Genomic DNA, 20,066 nt, shown 5'->3' with positions numbered 1-20,066 from the left:
GCTTAGACAGGCACAAAGCCTGCGTTGGATTATGCTTTACTAAATGTTAAATCCCTTTATAGCCGTCTAGTGACACACAATATGTAAAACTGACCACCCTGGGTGAAGGATTTGCGCAGCCTCCAACTGGAGGAGAGGGACTGGGATGAGAGGAGGAAAACAAAAACCACTGTACATGAAACATCCCCAAACTGTGTTTTGATTCCTTCCTATATCATCAAGTGCACATTTCTGTTGTCACATAAGGTGAACTAGTATTGAAATAGTCTTCGCAGTCCCAATTTCCAGCCACCCGCGCAGCTTAGCCTGTCTATCCCTGTGAGATGGGTTCAGGCGGCTTAGAGTTGACTGGATGGAAAAGGCTGGAAGAAGATGAGCAATCGGCCGCTAGGTAGTCCTGCAGCTAACACTCGCTTTGCTGCAGTTTAAAGAGATGAAGCAGTGCATGCGCTGGTGTGCGCGAGATGGTGTCCTGCCTTGTTGTATGCTTGAGCGGAAGCGGGTCCCATCCAGTGCAAGCAGACACGCCAAATCAATCTGTACCCTGTGGCTTAGACTTCTCCGATAGGCACCTCCAGAGCCCCGAACTCAGTTTATCGATCCTCTCTCTGGAGATTATTCAAATAGCCAGAGGCAGATTAGCTGTACTGTTGGACACAGAGGAACACACTGAGGCAATAGACAGTTGTGAAAATTCACAAGCACATGACATCGCACGGTGTAGACAATGTTTTAGTAGGTTTTTTTTTGGGGGGGGGGGTCCTGTTCTATTATGTGGTGTCATATACGCACAGCAACCACACTACTCCCTTGTCTTCAGCAATTGGTGCTGCGGGTGGCAGACTGCCATCGCATGCTGCCTTCCTTCCGAATTTATTCCCTTTTGGCGGCTCTGTTTAAAATGGCGAGAGCTAATGGAAACCACCTGCCCTCCCCATCTCACTCTGCACTCCCGTGTATGTCGCACAACATGGCCGCCTCACTGTTGGTGAATGGGCTTGCTTTGGCTCAGATAAAGACAATAATTGATTTTGTTTCGTCAATTGCCGTCAGAGAGGCAGATTATAAGTCGCGGCAGCGCTTTATAGAGTGTGCACGACTGCGATCGCAGGCTCATCGGTAGAAAAACACTTGGTGTGTGCACGGGTGTTTAGGTGACTTGATGTGGACGGCTGGCGCGTTTTGCCGCAGCTGCCATAGCACTCAGGAGTGCGGGCGTGTCACTCTGTGTGTCATGTGCACACACATTAAGCTGTGCAGTTTGACACACAGCGCTGTATAACAGGCCCCTTTTTCTCCCTTACACTCGGAAACAACTGTTGGCAGTGACACGGAGCGTGTGCCGCTAATGATTTAGCTTTATTAGAAATGTATGACCTATTGTATGAATGGAGTCGTTTTTGTATCAAGGGCGTATGCTGTTATTTGTCAACATCATTTTAATCACTGAATTTAAATATTGTACTTGAAAAAAAATGCTCAGAGTTATGTCTTGGAATTTCATATGCATAGCATGGCAACATTCTACTACGACTGCTTTGTTGTTGCTTTCCAAACAATCAAGAAAATCTCTCCAGTTTTCTCCCGAGCATGGATTCCTCTTGAGGAGCCAGTGTAATGTGGTTCAGTACGAGAAGGGCCACTATTTCATTAGCCAGGACACCATTTGGGCTTTGAGCCAGATATGCACAGCAGCACATCTCGAGTCAAGCTGTTGATCAGCTCGCTGTTTCCAGACAGCCTAACAAGGGGGACAAGCCCTTCAAGTCATCTTGTGTTGAAACACAACAGTGTGTAGCTTGTCCCTAAAGTGCATAGATCTATTTTTAAAAAACCTTGTCTTCTCTCCCACGTCTCCCCACGCTGGCGACTCTTGGGAAAGAGGTTTTTAGTGAAATTCAACCACCTGCCGCCTGTTAAAAGAGAGAATGTGGTTTTGCTAAGCGGAAAAAGTGGGGGTGGGCGGATGTCAAAGAGCCTCTGTTCTCTCATCGGAGCTCAGTCCGCTGTAAGCCTGCCCTGTTGCAAGGGGGATGACAATTTGGCCTGCTAGGTATTTGCCACTCATTTTTTTTTCTTCTTTCTTCTTTCTACCCACAATCTTGCTGCTGTAGACTGTAAGTTTCCCCAGTGTGAGAAGTTTCCAGTCAGAGCCAAAGGTGTAATAGCTTTGCGATTTTCAATGTCATTAGTTTTTAGTTTGTGTTGAAGGCTTTTTGTGTTAAATTTGGTTTTATTGATTTTTCTGAGTGTTAATTAATTTTAGTTTTTTAAAAAAATATTTTGTTTTAATTTAGTTTTTATTCTTTTATTTATTTATTTATTTTGTTGTTGTAAATTTCTTGTTTGCAAGATTTTAAAAATAAACCATGGATGGTGTCCTGAAAAGTCAACAAAAACATTTTTGCTATAATTATAGTTTGCTTTAATTAGTTTTGTAAAAATAACGTTTAGTTTCAGTTAGTTTCAATTTTTTGAAGAGCATTTTTGTTTTCATTTTATTTCGTTCACAATTTCTTTTTTCTTCTCAATTTCATCACTTTTCATGAACCAAAATAACTTTGGTCAGAACAAGGAAGAACGGTTGGTCTGAAGCTCAGAGGGAGTGCGTCTGTGCACCTCCAGACCTTCATTACCTGTCGGGCCATCCCACTGGAATAACATAGCAAGAAGTGGCACAAGGCACCAATGGAGTTTAGAAACACATCCTTTCGTCTGGGTTACTCTCCAAACTAAATATTTGTCATGTGGACAAAAACATGACTTGGTGTTTCGTTGAAAGATTTCAATTCAGAATGTTGCTGACAACCGTAAATCAACAGTAAGGATATGTTTGTTTGGGGGTGGGGGGGTTGGTATGTTTTGCCCTTTGGTGACACTTAATCTATATTAAAGTGTTGAAATGGGCAAATAAAAGATTAGAGCACAGCTGACTGTGCGGGAAGTGGGGTACATTCTGGACAGGCCACCGGGTAAATCGCATAGCAGTTATCTTTTTTCCAATTATTATTAATAATGTAATGTGCTGCGCTCTTTTCGGTTTTTAATCATGACCATCATCTCCCACAATATAAATGTATGCAACTGTGTGAATACAGGCCAGCAGGGAAGGCAAAGCGTTTCCAGACAAGAGTTCGGCATGCTTCAAATGGCCCAATGTGAATATGCTACAGCACAACAAGATGATGGGATCACCCGTATTATAGATTACTCGTGTGATTCACCATTCCAACGCTGTTATTGTTGTTTCTTTTCCACTGCCACGATTGTTATTTTTTTCCACACTTGTTTCAGGAAACCATGTCGAGCCCCGCATAGGCTTGGTCATCAGTCTCTCTTCCTCACAGGCTTTCTGTTTTTTGTTAGTTTTTTTTTTTTTTGGCCTGCTGGTCCTCTTACACCCCTGTGGTTCACTTATTGCATTCCTTTTGTGATTTAATTTTGGGATCAGTACACTCCAGGGGGATAGATGGTTGGCTATTAGTTGTGGATATTTATTCCGTTTATTACCAGTTTCACTTTTGGCCCACGTGCAATTTTTATGTGCTATTGTTATGCCATTTTTTCCCCCATTTGGCATCATTAAAAAAAAAATCCTCATCTTGGTGTTCACACTTGACAGGTTTGGTTCAGTTAAAAGGAACTTGTATTCATTTTACTAGTGTGCATTCGTAAATACGCCAAATAGTGTGAACACAGCCTGGGTAGCCGACACCCTTCAGCTTTTGGTTTTGATTTGGAGCTGAATTATATAGCCACGGCCCCATTTTGTATCCTAAATATGTGTTCTTTGTGCATTGTTTAACTAGCTATTGACATATCGCTTTTTTGTTTGTTTGGGGGGTTTTTTTGCATTGCAATTTTTTTTCCGGCATTGCTGCCCTCCCTACAAGAAACCCTATCTTGTTGCTTTCTAAAAAGAGCCGCTCACACCTCCCCCCTTCCTCTCTCCTGGAACGTTGCGGCAAATTAAACAGCATCCTATTTGCTCTGTAACAGAGAGAGTAGGACACAGCTCTTTAGCTGAGACGAGGTGTGTTTTAGATTAGGCACGCTTGGCAGCCATAAGAGAAAGCCTGACTGAACAATGAGCCAGGCAGAGAAAAATGTTGTGTGTGTGTGTGTCAAAGTAATACATCGAATATATGATCCCAGGAGTGACATTGTAATTAGCGAAGCGCTGATCAGTTCTCTGTAGAGTAATGATTATTTATCTCCCATGTTTTGAAAGACTGAACTTTGTTACCCTGCCTCTCAGCCTGGTTGAATGGTGCGCCGGTTAGCAGTTTTCCTGTCGGGTGGACGCAAGTGAAAGAAATCAAACGAATGGCTGATGAGGAAGTGAGAGCACTTCCCTACAAAGTACGTGCTGTGGTTCTCCCTCCTTTTCACCTTTTTGCGCACTATGTCACAGCCTTCGTCGGAACGCCCCCCGAGCCTTGACGGACGGCAAAATAACTTCTTTGCGCCTGTTGGAACCGTCGAAACCCCCGTAAAGTGTATAGTCCTGTATCCATTTATATAAGCGAATGGTCATATTTTGCTATGCGGTCGGATGTACGAGTAGACAAGGGTGAAAACCAAATTGGGCTTTTTATCACATACCCGCTGATGACGATGAAAGACGGCGGATATCGGCAATCAACCGAAAGGGCTGACGGCCCTCAAAAGTATTCGAGGATTTGGAGCAACCCTTTTTTTTTTTTACTGCATTAGTTGATCATTGTTCATATATTTTACTCATAATCATTACATGACTGCATGCTTCTTTGGGCAAACATAGTACGCAATGTGTACAAATAAAAAGAAATATGTCAGTTCGCGTCATAAGCAAGTTGTAGCTTCGCCATGACATCTTGTCCCACCGATGTGAGCGTAGCATCTCGCGGTATGCGTCCAGACTTTTATAAGCTTTTAAATCAGCTCCAGTGTAAGGGGATACGGCATTGAAAACAAAATGATCAAGGTCGTGCCCTGTAAAGTTGGTGATTGTATTAAAAGAGTGAACACAGCAGACAGCAGTGGAAGTCGTGGATGTCATGGCTAGATGGGCAAAAATAACTTGTAAAAATAAAATACAGTCGATAAATCAGTCCGCATCCACCTCAATTCGGCAGTCTTTAACTTTTGCCGTACGTCATGGTGCTCTCACGTGATCACGTGGCGTAGCCATCAACCCCCCGGCCCCCTTGGAAAAAAAAGAGGAAAAAACGACCCCTCCCCCCTCGAATATAGACCCTGAGCCACCACCCAACACCCCCTCCCCTTTATACTTCTCTACTTCGAGCCTAAATTTCTGGACAAAACATTTTGTTTTGTTTTTAAACGATCAGATTTGGTTTAATAGCTGTCCCGCCAGCACAAAGAAACCTATTTTGGAGGTAGCCGAGGGAATGAAATCACAATATGCTATTGGCATTCAAGCAACAGGCTCAAACTGTGAACGAAGCAGATCCAACCTAGCCCTCATCCCCACCACTGTTTTCTCTCGACCACTCATCTTTTTGACTCGCGCTGTCTGATGTTTATGCCTGTTGATATGAGCTTGTCTGTAGAAAGCTGATCCGACCCCTCTAAATCAATGTGTGGGTGAAGTGAAGGGACACTAAACCCTAATTCCCCCTGCTTTGACTCCTCAGTTACATGTCATCTCGCTCAGATTAGTCTCTTTTGTTCTCCCCCCCCCCCCTCCAAACCCACCCCAGTCGCTGCGCCTCTCCCCTTCCCTGCCTCCCTCCATCTTCCTCGTTTGGCCGCCTCTCTCAACATGCTCAGACACTGTGTCACTCACAGATCGCGCAGTAGTACTGATGGATATTTTCATTCATGCTATCTTGTAAATGACTTCCTGGGATGGTTGGGAGACGGCAGCAAAGAAGAGAGAGCTTTTGGGGAGGGGGGCGGGGGATGAGGAGAGGGCAGCATTGAGAGAGATATAATGCATCACTCAGAGCCGGTGAGGGTGATAACCCCCCCTCCTCCTCCTCACCCGCACTCTTCCAAACAGCTCATTCACCCTTTAGCAGATAACAAGCCCACCCCGGGGTTACAAACACACAAGCACAGACGCACGCGCGCGCACACAGCCTCAAAACAAAGCCAGTGATGTCACAAGAGCGCTTGTATATTGACAGCCGCACCTCTACAAATGGGCTCTTGGCTGTAAGGGCCATTAAATATCTTTTCCCGCCCCCCCTTTTTTTTTTGTGCAAGTGGTAAGATAAAACCACCTCCAGATCAATAACTCAGCTGACACAAACATATAAATAACAGAGACCGTGTGTCAGAGAAAACGCTTGCCGCACACCTTTTGTTGGAGAGGGAGCTCGGAGCCACGGAGCAGCACGTTTTAATGATTGCTACTTGGTACAATGCGACTGACTGTAGCATATTAAAACGTGGTTTTATGCATGGGCGCATGTACGCGGTGTTAATCTAGGAAGAAATAGCTCGTAAGAATTCAAATTGACTTAGTATGCAGTCAAAAGCGTGATAGGAATTCGGATTACTGTATGTTCAGCATGGATGGTTGTCACATGATGTGATCTGCTTTGTCAAAAAAAACCCAACATTTTTTTAGAAAACTACTCAATCCATTGAGATTTTTGCCTTTGCGTGCAAATTATGTGAAACCAAGAAAGATTCTGTTGAGTCAGTCTACACCAGTTTACGGTCGAAAGACCACGACGATGTTGAGTTACAGTACGAACAATCCACTTATCCTCACGAGCGTCGCGGGTGTGTCGGAGCTTATCGATTCTTTCATCCCCTTAAAATTCGACTTGAAAAATATCAACTGTAATCCATAAATCAGCTGCCCTTTTTTTTTTAACTTTAGCACATCATGTGCGGCGCAAGGACTGCTGCTGGTGGAGCAACCACAATTAGACCCCCCTAAATGTGTCCTCCTCTGTTCTTTCTTCAAGTGGTCCACTGTATTTTGCCGACTGCAGCGAGAATGGTTTTGTTTCCGCAAAGGGGAGGGTGACCGTGGTTCATGACCCGGCTATACAACCAGTCCCCACCTCATTGCACATTTTGAGACAGATCAGATCTTTACGTTTGTGAGAGTTTATTTAATTTGGCAGGGCATGAATTTCCTTATTCCAGCAAAGCAAACTCACAGGATAGATCGACAGTGTAAAACCTTTTCCAATCCAGGTTACAGTGGTGGCTGGGTGTTCAGGGTTAACGCGCCAGTATTGCACTCGGATGTATAAATGGAGTGGAACAATGGCATAATTCCCCTTGGGCGTAATGTTTGCTTTGGAAAAGCAACCTTGTAGTGCTCCAAAAGTCCTTAATCCTATTACTCGCATTCCATTTGAATTTGACTCAATGAGGGGGGGAAAAAAAGAAGACTTTTCAGCAGAGGGAACAACACTCCAAATAATTTCTGACTGAGTTTGGCTGCATCAAAGCACAAATGGCTTGGGAAGTGTGAATCATCTTCACGCTAACACACTTTTTATGTTTTCTTTCAGATTGTGTGTATATTGAGAGTCGCCGGCCCAACACTCCCTACTTCATTTGTAGCATTCAAGAGTTCAAACTGGTGAGTAGTTTCATTCCCTCCTGTCGGTTTTGCTTTTGTGTGCTCACACTTAGGCTCAGAGGTGCCGGGAACATCGTGCAACTCCCAAAATCTGAGGAAGAGGCTCCATGTTGAGCTGTGCTCTTTTCAAACAGTTGAACGTTGCAGTGTGGTGGAAATGCACTCACGAAACACGTTTGTCAGCGTGTTCACGAAATTAATTTGAGAGCGCTAATACTCATTGAATTCCGTCTCCCAATTAAAATGGCCGTTTACCTCTTTTGCTGACTCGTTGTTCATGAAAACCGTGCTTGGCCAGTTTGGAAATGTGTTGTTAGCTGGCGTCATGCTACTTATTCAGTATAATACACAGACCCGCGTCTCCAAAAGAGGCACTTTGTACACCTGCTGCTGTCAGTGAGCTTTAGCTGTCTTTTCATAGATTGGCTGTTTCCACAGACCATTGAAGGCCTTAGTTAGTGTCAACTCACTCTCAGGGGACCCAAATAATGGCTACCAAAGGCCAGGGTCATGATGGGAGGTCAGCTGAGAGGCTACACACACACACACACACACACACACAGGTTTTGCAAACGTATGTATCTATTTGTATGGATATGGACGCCAACATGCGCATGTGTGTGTTTGACAGTATAAGAATGGGTAGGCAATATGGACTAAGAAAAATAACTTTTTTTTTTTTTCAACTAATGATGTTTTTGACGTTGACAAAAAGCATCGTACATCTGCATTTGTTTCACAAAACAAGGGAATGACGGCGTTTCTAAACAACAGGTCATTGATTTTTTTTTTAAACGATGTCTTCGGCAAAACATTGCACAGTTTTCTGCCGCAATATTTAATAGTGGAGAAGTTTAAATTATGTTCAGGATATATGAAGTGTTTTCATTGATTTTTGTGACTGTTTACGTCACCTTACTACACCATCATCATCACATTTTGAGTTGCAGTAAGTGCACTGGTGTGCGACTGCCGCAGCTATCAGAATGAGAAAATGTCTTTAACTAGATTTCTGGTGAAGCTTTCTGTCAGTTTATTTGATCTCGTAACGAGGTTCAATAAATTGTGGAGAATTTGTGAGAGACATCATCAAAGTTTTATGTGGAGCATGCTACACATCAAAGGTTGACTATTTCTAGCTATTACAGAATGGAAAAAAAAGAAACGTTTTTATATATCACTGTAATATCAAACATCGACATACTTCTGCCTGCCCACGTAATGTATGTGAGCGTAATAGACGAGATGGCAGCGTTATGTCGCACTGCCGTTTACTTGCTTCGTGATTGCTAGAGTGCGTGTTTTGCTTAATTTGGTGAGGGTTTCATGTGTGTGTTGCTGAGCATTATTGATCTTGTCTCTAGCAGTAGTCGCGTTGGTGAAGTTTCTCTCATAATCCTTCGTTTGGTTAGCGGTGGATTTGTGGGTGACTTGCCCTTTACGGCGATCGTTTTGGCACATCTTGAAATGTTATTTTGACCAACGTCAACGTCTTGGTCAACGCCCGAATCATTTCCAACCTAATGGGCGACTCCTCCATTCTTAGATTTCCTCTAGTTGAAGTAATGCTGTCTTCAGCTCAGCCGCCGTGTCACATGACTGAATTCTAAAATTACCCAATGAGGACTTGGATCACTTCCTCCTACTTTGCAGCCAATGAATGTACCCGTTCTTGTTTTCTTTTGATATGATATATGATATGATATTATATTATATTAATACCCGATAATGAAAAATTGCGCATTGTGAAATGAACATTGACGATAATGTCGATGACGGTATTTTATATATATATATATATATATATATATATATATATATATATATATATATATATATATATATATATATATATTCATATATTCATATATTCATTCATTCATTCATCTTCCGAGCCGCTTGATCCTCACGAGGGTCGCGGAGGGTGCTGGAGCCTATCCCAGCCGTCTTCGGGCAGTAGGCGGGGGACATCCTGAATCGGTTGCCAGCCAATCGCAGGGCACACAGAAACGAACAACCATTCGCACTCACACTCACACCTAGGGACAATTTCAACCAGCCTGCCACGCATGTTTTTGGAATGTGGGAGGAAACCGGAGCACCCGGAGAAAACCCACGCAGGCCCGGGGAGAACATGCAAACTCCACACAGGGAGGCCGGAGCTGGAATCGAACCCGGTACCTCTGCACTGTGAAGCCGACGTGCTAACCACTGGATTACCGGGCCGCTGATATATATATATATATATATATTTAGGGAATTTCTCCATTGCAAGACTAATAAAGGTTTTCGTATGTACGTCTTCGTATATATCACCCGCTTCTACTATGAAGGTCAGTTTCATGTGTATATATATATTTTTTATTTTAAATGAGCAGGCCTTACAATAGGGCAATTTGGCCGCGCAACAGCAGGCCCTTAATCGGATTCTGGATTGTGCACACACATGCACACACACACTCCACCTTGACCAAGAGTCTCAGAGGAGACCTGGACTAGACAGAAATGAGTCTCTACAAAAGAGAAAACCCCCCGCGTCTCCTCCAGGTGACCTTTTCTCTCACTCTCCTCGCTTTCACTTGCTCTACATCTGCGTCTCATGCCCTGCCACCCGCCTCGCCCCCCCCCCTCCCCCAATGTCCACCTGTAATTACTGAACAGCCATCTGCCTGCATGTATTTGTTTGTGCGGACGCATCTTGTCGTTCTCGGCTACAACAACAAGCCCCACCGGTTTTCCCCTGGCTTGCAACCTGTTTACGTTGCCAAATATTTTTTTTTTTTTTCGGGAACAATATTAGATAACTTGGGTAGTTATTGTAAATTCTTGCATCGCAAAACTGAAATACCGTCACGAACATGAAAATGATTCACACAATTTTCCCTTGGGGGGGGGGGCACAGGAAGCTCTTACGCTGTTCTGTTGTTGCTCTTAAAATGCTCTTGCTTCCTGCTTTTGCCACCACATACTGAAAACAGCAGGCCACACAAAGCCCACTTGGAGGTGAGCTCTCATTAGACAGCAACACAATTTATTTCCCATCGCATTCTTCCCTGCATCTGTCCCTTGTCTCCACTCCTTTTCAAGCCGGGGTAACTATTGATCGACATCCCTTGCACCCTTCCTGTGCAAAACTGGGCTGTGAAGGCGCATCAGAGAGGAAGGAAATTTCATTGCCTTCCCTCCCCCTCTCCAACCAAACAACCATATCAATATCTTTTGTCTCCCCCCCCCCCCCCACCCCCACCACCATGCCTTTCCGCATCTCTCCATCCAAGACTGGAACCGTCCCACTCGTGTCTTTTAGCTAATGACTTGTGAATCTAATTAGTGTGTATAAATACCCAAATGCGGCCATCACGCTCTCGTTTGTTGTCTCGTCCACGTGGATTGGAGCCCGTTCCTTTTCTTTTTCTGTCTTTCACTCATACGATATTTTCGAGTTAGAGATGATTCACAGGCGTGTCATTTTATGTTACTCATGCGCTTAAACACAAAGCGGAGCAGGGCTGCCAACAGTGGCATACGCAAGAACAAGTCCTGCAACATAGGGCAATCGTCTTCCCTTCTTTGTTCAGTCACCAGCTGCCACCGCAGTGTCGACAACAACCTCTCTGACTCATTGATCGAGCCGTATAAACCTCATTTTACTCTCCCCATGGTAAAATATCTGCCAAGAAAAGAGCAGCCACGTGTTGGAAGACAAACATTATTCAACAGAGTTCAATTAGAATTATTAGAAGTAAGTCATTGGAGCACCGTGGTAATTATTTCTGAATAGTAGAGGTGCGACAATTAATTGACACCTAATCAATTATCAAAATAATGGATCTTCATTTTTTATAACATCAATCATCAGTATTTCAGCTTCTCAATAATAACCCCCGTTAGTCCTTCATGAACGGTGACTGATTCCTTGTGATAAACATTTTTTTTGTTTGTTTTTATCTTTGAAAAAGAATCATCATTTTTGCCCATTTTCCAACATGTAATGAACAAAACCATTAACTTGAATCAGAATTAATTTGTGAATTTTCTGCTCTGTCCTTTTGGAAAAAAAGATATTTTTGAATAAAAGCGTGGAAATTACTTGCAGCCCTGTTGTATATTAAACTAAGGGACGGTCTTCATAACGTATTCATTTATAATTCAAATAGCTTTGATTGTGTGGGATTGATTAAACCGCATCTTGAAGCAGTCGAGACAAAATGGAGTCCGCAACTTGGCTGCAACTTGGCTGAGGCCCTGTTGATTCAAGTCTCATTTAAGCTTGCTGATTAAAGAACAACGTGATGCCGGCTATGATCGCTATTCACAAAGCCCAAACGTGCCATTTAAAATATCCAATGAGAGAATACAAGAAGCAAACATTTCCCCCTGTTAGATTGCTGATGATTAATAACGACCTCGTGATAGACGACGGACACACTTAATATCTCATCAAGAACAATAATACACGTTAATACCCTCAAGTAACACGACTGGAAGCGAGTGGAAGTCGAAACACACTCCCACCGGTGTATTTCCCCAAGAAACACTTTGAAATGTACAAAATATGGTGTTGTATCTCTCACCACACACACACACACAAAGACCCCCCCCCCCCCCCCCCACCTGGTGATGGTGAAATTTGGACTGCTGGTTACAAATCCTGTATTGAACAGGTTGTGTCATTAAAGAGGGGAAGAGAGGCTGTGTGTGGGTGTATGCTTCGGCATACTTGCCCTGTTCCTGGAGGCAGAACCGCCGCAATCGCTTCATGAGCAAGTGAGGGCGGGGTACAAGGATGTGGGGAAGGAACAATGGGGGGACAGAGGGGGGGCAGCATGGATTGAATGCAGCTGACAGCAAATAACAGCAAATGGGGTTAGATTCAAGCAGAGGAGGTGCAGTGGGTGGGGGTCAATGAGTGTTGAGGACGTGGACACAATGACTAGAACGTTGGATGGAAAGAGGTAGGTGAGCGATGGTAGATAAAGAGGAGTGAGGAAGGCGATGTGATAGGCGGGGGGGGGGGGGGAGTGGTGAAGCAAAGGAGCAGACAGATGAGACTGGAGAGAAAAATGGAGACCGAGGAGAGACAATTGAGATTGAGGGAGAAGAATTTCTTAACGAAACAATGCTCAGATGGCAAATACGGTGGCATATTGTTCACTTCTTGTCTTATTATGGGGTGCGGGCATATGCAGGAAGAAAATCAGGCAAATACACTTTAGAACAGGGGTGCCCAATACGTCCATCGCAATCGACCGGTCGCTCACGGACTGGGCCCCAAGTCGATCGAAAAGGGTGTTGGGGAGGGGGGGGGCAACCCAAAACATTTGTGTGTGTGTGTGCGCTTGTTATTAATATGATATATTTTTGTGTGAGTGCACACTGTACCCATAGCATCCTATCCGTCTCTCGTTAGCAAAAAGTATTTAAAAAATAAAATGTCATTAAAAAGCAGGTCACCTTTAACCTATGGTGGCCCGTGACCGGCATCACCGCAAGTTGCTATTATTATTTTTATTATTCTCATTCAGAGTTTGTTTCATGTACAATTCACCGAGGGCACTTGCAAAGAAACGGAATCTTGAGTGCAGGGAGAAGCATTTTAAAACGATACACGTGAGCTACAATCGTTCACACGCTGCAAAACTAAAGAGATGGGATTTGGTTTTCACAAACTCACTAACCTTTGTGTCTACTTTACTTTTCTGTTTTGTTCATTATGGCCATTGCTCATCAGCGCATGCCTAAGTGCGTGCGTATGCGACAACTGGTTTATCGCAGGAGGTTGGTTGATCGACAAGTAGATCAATGCTTTCGAATATAGGTTAGCATGACTTGCCAAATCATGTCCAGACACCATAGCAGTCGATGGCATCCAGCTTGATTGGCCCATTTTTCCACTCCAAAACTCTCCTTGATATATTTTGGGGATAATTATTTTGGCCTTCATTTTCAATATCATGAATTTGTTTTAGAGAACTGTTAAAAAAAAAAAAAAAATTACTTCTCCCACAGGACCGCGCCGTGCCTCAGTAGCGTTGCTGAGCAACGGAGGGTGATGCCGCGCTGCACATTTTGTTCATAAGTAAAGTCGCGGTGGCAGTTAACTTCCCACGATTCGTTGTAGGTCTTTTTGCATATTTTGTGGGGAAAATCGAATTGTTATCATGACGTTTACGTTGTAAAGCTGCTCGTCATAAGCAAAATCGGCAAATGGGAACTGAATGATGTGAAATCGGGACTTTTTGAAATATGAACATTCTACGGGTGAAAAACGTGTATGTCGAAAAGATGTCAATTTTTAACATAATCTTGCCATCCGCATCTCATCCCACATTTGACAATAAAGTGGTATCCAATCCAATCCCAGTGAATAATTCCAGCCTCTTGTGGCTCTTCTTATGCCTCCTCAAGTTGGACAACAGAACAACACTTTATCCGTTACACTGATGTTCATTCAAGTTTCCGAGTAGAATTGTGACAGCCATGTGGTTGCGGTTTGTTTTGTGCGGCATAGCAACAGCAGCACACTTCCTCTGCGCACATATGACGCATATCCCACTAAAAAGTATGCTGAGTGCTGTTTCTTACATCTTTACCTTCTTGAATGAAAACGCAAATATGTGATTGTCCTTTTTTTTTTTTTTTTTTTTTTTTTTTGCGGTGCTGTTAATTAGCTATGCAAGGATGTCCTCAAGTTAATTAGGTTGGATACTGCGACCTCGATTTGTGACTCATTGCGGTTTTGGAGAATGCAGTCACGTTATCGCCCCGATCCAACCTCCATGGAGCGTTATCTTTGCATGACGTACTCTGTGATGTGTGCCCAGTAAGTCCAGGAAAGGCAAAAATGTCTCACTATGATGTACAATCTTTGAATTTCTTGCACCAAATAGTCTCTTCTATTCATGCGATGGTAAGCGATTCACTCGACAGGCATCACTTGTCACTCCTGAGGGCTGCGTTCCGTTTTTTTTTTTTTTTTTTTATCACCCACCTTCACCCATTCAACATCTTTGAAATGCAATTATGGATCAGTGAGCACCACCATCAGTCGTACTTCTTGTTAATATTTATCAAGTGCAACAGCGGCCGCCGCCTTCTCTGGAGAAAGGGGCGCTGCAGTCATTAGGTGATAATCTTGTACGCGTGCGCGCGCGAGAGCGAATGGCCGAGCTCTTTCTTTTAGTTCCCTGGTCCACTCGGCTGCTGTAACTGAGCGGCTACATTTCACAGGCGTGAACGTTTGGAGTTTCTTGCCTTTCTCAATTTTGTGTGCGCGTGTGTGTGTGTGTGTGTCTATGGAGCTGTCTTCAAGTGTCTGCTTGTATCCGCTCTCTCTGAGAGGAAGCAGCTTTGACAAGGGCATCTTGCCTATGTAGACATGGCCAGCCCGCTGAGTCTGCTGCAAGCATTTTGATTGAAGCATTCTGCCGTTAACGTTCTCCCATTGAGTAGCGGCGGCAGCCTTAAACAGGGATGGCAATTTTTCCGCGGATACGCCGTTTTATTTCTTAAATTGATCATTTTTGTGAATCGTCTAAATCAGGGGTGCCCAAACTTTTTGGATCGAAGATCTACTTTTCGATCAACTAACCTCACGGGATCTACCCTTACCGGCGCGCGCACGCACACACACAAATTTAAGATTTACCTGCTTTATTTTATTTTTTAAATATTTTTTTTTGTGAAAATGAGACTGATAAGATGATTAGTGTGCAGTGTATATTAACACAAAAAATATATTACTAACATGTACAAAGACACACAAATGGTTGTTTGTTTTTTTCTCTTCTCGACACTCCTCGGCTCTACTTGGGACCTGTCTTAGATCTACCGGTAGATCAGGATCTACCTAATGGGCACCCCTGGTCTAAATGCATTGAGAAAATTTTGGGGGGGTGGGGTCAGGTACCTTATCGTCAAGTTTTCACGAGCTCTCCCAATCAGTCTTTCCATCTTCCGATTGTAAACAGCCCTGCGATTGGACGTGTATGATGTCTTACTTGTTGTGATTGGTCGCCCCGTCCAGGCCACGCCCCTTTCCGCTTTTTTTTCATCACTAGCCATTGCCATCCCTGCCTAAAGCAATAGAAGCATACAGCAACAGCTACCGACCACTCCCTTCGTTGTCACTTACCTTCAAATGGAGAACCGTACAAAAATGGTCGTAGTCATTACCTGTGATTAGGCTACAGCAGGTTAACACGTCAAGTAGCCCCCTCCCCCCTCCCCCAATTCTATTCTTTCTATATTATGTGGCCAGACCCCATGAGTAAAACATGTTTTTTCCACTACGGAGACTTTCTCCATTATGTCACTTGTGATTAATCCCCCCTCTGTGAGGTAAGCACAGGCACCAGTTGTGCTTGCTCTCCCAATCCCCTTCTTTTCCTCTTGATTTTTCATTGAGATGAAGCCATTAATGCTACTCTTGTAATAACACCAGGTCATTTAGCGGAGGCGATGTTTCTCGGCAACGTGCGCCAAAGCAAACACATGCTACTCCACGGACAAGGCGGCTGTCAGCTTGCACGCTCGGTGCATTTTCCAGATCCGGCGAAGCCACTTGCAAACTGCATCTCTTAGCTCGGCTCCGGGGCGCCGTCTCTGATGGGGAGTAGAGTTCCATTGATTGTTCACCGGAGCACCATGATGAATAAATAAAGCAATACAAAATGGCAATGTTGAGGTGATGCGACTCAACCACATTTGGAAAAGGCTCTTTTTAGCGGCCCTTTTGAGCCTGAAAACAAACCCCCGTTCTTCTTATTACACAGTATTTTATTGTATTTTTTTTTTTACCTTGACTGTCCTCCGTTTGTTTTATTTAAGCGCTGCTATGGAAACAAGTTGCTCACCCGGTCGTATTATTTGCAGAGTATTAGCGTAGTGATTGTTTTTTCCATGGGTGGGGTGCTGTCTCCGGGCAGTGGGGGTTTGGTTGGTTTGAGGCCAGGGGACAGGATTTTTTTTTTCAAGCTGGATCAAGAGCCACCGCTGCTAAGTTATTCATTCACAAAGGTTCACGCTCACTTTTGCACCTTGTTGTTTTCTTCAACCTCATCATTTCAAATGCACATTTGTCCAGCGCGAAAGTTTTACGTCGATCAAGATCCTTACGGGGGCGTGAACACTTGACACGGTTTCTTGCCACCATCAATGTGACTCGGTGAAATATTCAATCTGGATGTTCTTTGTGCGTAGAAAGAGTGACATTAAATCAGGTTCTGCATGTGCCACCTCAGGCAGCGATACACAACCACCAGAAGATGTTTCTCGTGACATTTTTTTCTCCCTACTCCGAGCTGCAATTTTACAGTTTTCGTAACCCTTTGCGTATTTATTTACTGCAACTTTCAAGATCCCAAATCATTCTTCATATTCTGTCATATCGTCCGCCACCACCGGGGGAGGCTAATTAATCAGACATGCCGACGTGTTAGCGACTCCTTGGGTAAATTCCCAATATCCTCCTGACTACCAGTAGTTCAAATTTGTCCTCTGTAGAGGACATTTGTGAACATAAATATCTCCCACCCAGTGCATCCAATCGCATTAACTCCTTTTGTTACTCTAAAGAGGACATTCAGTATTGTACAATGATACCAAATTTGTAGGGGTTAGAAAAAGTAAGAAAATGGCTTCCATCAGTGCAAGCACTTTTTATGGGAAGAGGAAAAGTCAAACTTTTTATCAAACAGATTTTGTCTTGAAATGCTGTTGGCATTTTAATTATAAGACTTTTATGAACACGTTAAAGTGTTGTTTGAGTTGTTTTAAGTGTATTTGAGCCTGTTTAAAAAATGTCTTGGGTGGGATTTCAAAAAATTCTTTTGGAGTCGTCAAATTACTTCCCATAGATTGGGGACTTTCAAAATAAATGTGATTGGACAACATTTTTTTCCCTAATAGTCAGGAGACTATGGCTGCAATTAAGTAACTGTTTCTTTCCGTCTTTTTTTTTAATACTCATTCCTTCTTTTTCCAATTGTAGCCGCGTCTTTGGATGATCTCTTACCCTTGCTTGGCCTCCGAGAGCCGTGCGTAGTAACCAGACACTAAACACATTTGCGTGGATTGGTCAAGCTTTAATTGGATTGGCCTCTGCTCTAAAAACAGCCAGTTAATTTTACACCGCGTCCTTGTCTTCACCTACTTCACATTTTTCCATTCCACTCCTTGTCTCCTTTGCGTTCTCACCCTGTTTCTTCCTCCTCCTTCTCTTCTGTGGGGTAATTCTCTTCTCAACTCGGGGTAATTTGCTGCTTGCCCAGTGTGTGTCATGCCAAAAAAATAAATAAAAGACTGAGATACAACAGGGAAAAAGGCGGCTATTGCCGTGGAAACAAAGATTTACCGTGGTATCGTATTCACACACTCAACACAGGGCCTTATCCCACCCCTCCCCTCCACACACCCCTCCCTCCACTTTTCTCTCAACCCCCATTGAAGAACACATGGTGTACATTTACTCGAGCAGAAAGAGAAAAAGGAAGGAAGGAAATGGCAAAGAGAAGAGTAGACTGGATCAGAGGATATTTTCAGAGATTGCTGCAAAGTCTGCGAAATGTCCCCACTCGGTAACCCGCGAAGCCGCTTGCCTCCGCGAAACAGCAGCCGAACCGCCAGAGGCTGCCATCTCCGGCGGCTCCTCCGCAGCACAGTCTTGACATTCTGTACATGCGCTCCGGCTCGACTCGCAGCGATTTGGTGTCCTCACCACCTCTGAATGCTCGTTGATCTAAAGCAGCTGACTCACAGCGTTTCCTTGATCATGAAAGGAATACCAGTCTCCTTAAAAGTCTATTTTTCATGTCTCGCAAAGCGTCCACAACAGTGTATTCAAGCAACACTTTTGCAAAACCAAAGAGCGTTTTAAAAAAATTTTTTTATCTGATATGTCATAAGGATTTATTTGCTGCGGCTGCCCAAGAACCAATAAAACAGGAGTGCCGAGTCCTGAAGCTTGACGCTCAAATGTGGCTTTTTAGTACATAAAACGCAGTAAGAGCCCCAACAGATGCTCGCAACGTTTTGGCGGCATTTCAAAGACTGCACCCTCCATATTTGTCACTCGTTTCTTCAAATATGGAATGGCATTTCCTTGGATACAAAGGATGGTATGTTCTCAGCTTAGGGCGTTCTACTTCCTCCCACAGTGTCTTGTGACGGGTCTATTTCTTTATTTATTGGGATTCGGTCTCAGTTGTGTTTGGCTGTCCGTCACTCACTGCCTGTGGATGAGATTCATCGAGTATCACATCACCAGATGTGCACCTTTTGAATCTGTGTATGCAGTTTTAGTCTCACAGGTTTGTCATAGGGCTTCGTGAGAAGTCGCTCACTCAAGGTAAAATGGATTCATATAAGATAAGATAATACCACATTATTGGCCTCTTAAGCGTTTACAAGTTAAAAAAAAAAAAACAAAAGCCCAAACGTATGTTCCCAAGCTATGAAGGCTGTATGTTATCATGGGTATAGAAATCGATCCATGCCTTTTTGACTTACTCATTAATTACCATTATTAAATAACGCCAATTATTGGTTAAATGGTTGCCATTATAAAATCCTTATTAGCTGTACAGGTCATTTTACAGTCACTTTTCCTATTTGTGTAAACATGTTTGAAGATTATGAAATACTGTATGACAAACTTAAATATTTATAATACCAAAACATTGCTGTCAATGTAAGATGGGGGCAGGGGGGTAGCTGTAGTCAAATTTTAACTCGAAAGCCAAAGGAAAAGAGTTAACCTATTGATGCGCGCACAAGTCGAGTCCTTAGTGTGGCATCCAGAATCTATCATCAAACGTTTTGATTTCAGATTCATATTTCCTTGAATGATTCTAAATTCTGTATTGTGCATTAAGCATATATGCCTTGAGAGAGTCCCTTACCCATTTGATGAACGCAGTGACAAGCTATGACAAAGTTTGGTGTGTGTCATGATTATCATCAACCTTCAATCCCAAACTATCATCCATCCATCCATTTTCCGAACCGCTTAATCCTCACTAGGGTTGCGGGGGGTGCTGGAGCCTATCCCAGCCGTCTTCGGGCAGTAGGCGGGGGACACCCTGAATCAGTTGCCAGCCAATCGCAGGGCACACAGAGACGAACAACCATCCACACTCACATTCACACCTAGGGACAATTTAGGGCGTCCAATCAACCTGCCATGCATGTTTTTGGAATGTGGGAGGAAACCGGAGCACCCGGAGAAAACCCACACAGGCCCGGGGAGAACATGCAAACTCCACACAGGGAGGCCGGAGCTGGAATCGAACCCGGTACCTCTGCACTGTGAAGCCGACGCGCTAACCACTTGGCTACCGTGCCGCCCTTTATTTTATTTTATCTTTTTTTATTTTATTTATTTTTAGGTATGTCTTATTGTAGACTAAACACGGTAGTCGCCGGTGAAATTTGACACAAATATCAATTGATCGTTGCTGTGAAGTAGCCACAAAATACTCTTTGAACTAGAGAATACATTTGGTGGAATCAA

At 43.6% G+C, this 20,066-nt stretch overlaps 1 protein-coding gene across 4 annotated transcripts in view; it reads left to right on the top strand.

Moving 5' to 3' along the window:
- Nucleotides 1-20,066, top strand: part of rerea (arginine-glutamic acid dipeptide (RE) repeats a) — a 154,669-nt gene that overhangs the window by 78,598 nt on the left and 56,005 nt on the right. For all 4 annotated transcript variants that reach the window (XM_052059693.1, XM_052059694.1, XM_052059695.1 and 1 more), the window contains one exon: nucleotides 7,485-7,555. In XM_052059693.1, the coding sequence (XP_051915653.1) occupies nucleotides 7,485-7,555 (71 nt within the window). The remainder of the gene's footprint in view (nucleotides 1-7,484; nucleotides 7,556-20,066) is intronic.

This window comes from Hippocampus zosterae, chromosome 2, assembly GCF_025434085.1.
Source record: "Hippocampus zosterae strain Florida chromosome 2, ASM2543408v3, whole genome shotgun sequence".
In the NCBI taxonomy this organism is placed as follows: Eukaryota; Metazoa; Chordata; class Actinopteri; order Syngnathiformes; family Syngnathidae; genus Hippocampus; species Hippocampus zosterae.
The sequence above is the reverse complement of the archived record's forward strand: the minus strand, read 5'-3'. Positions and strand labels throughout refer to the sequence as shown.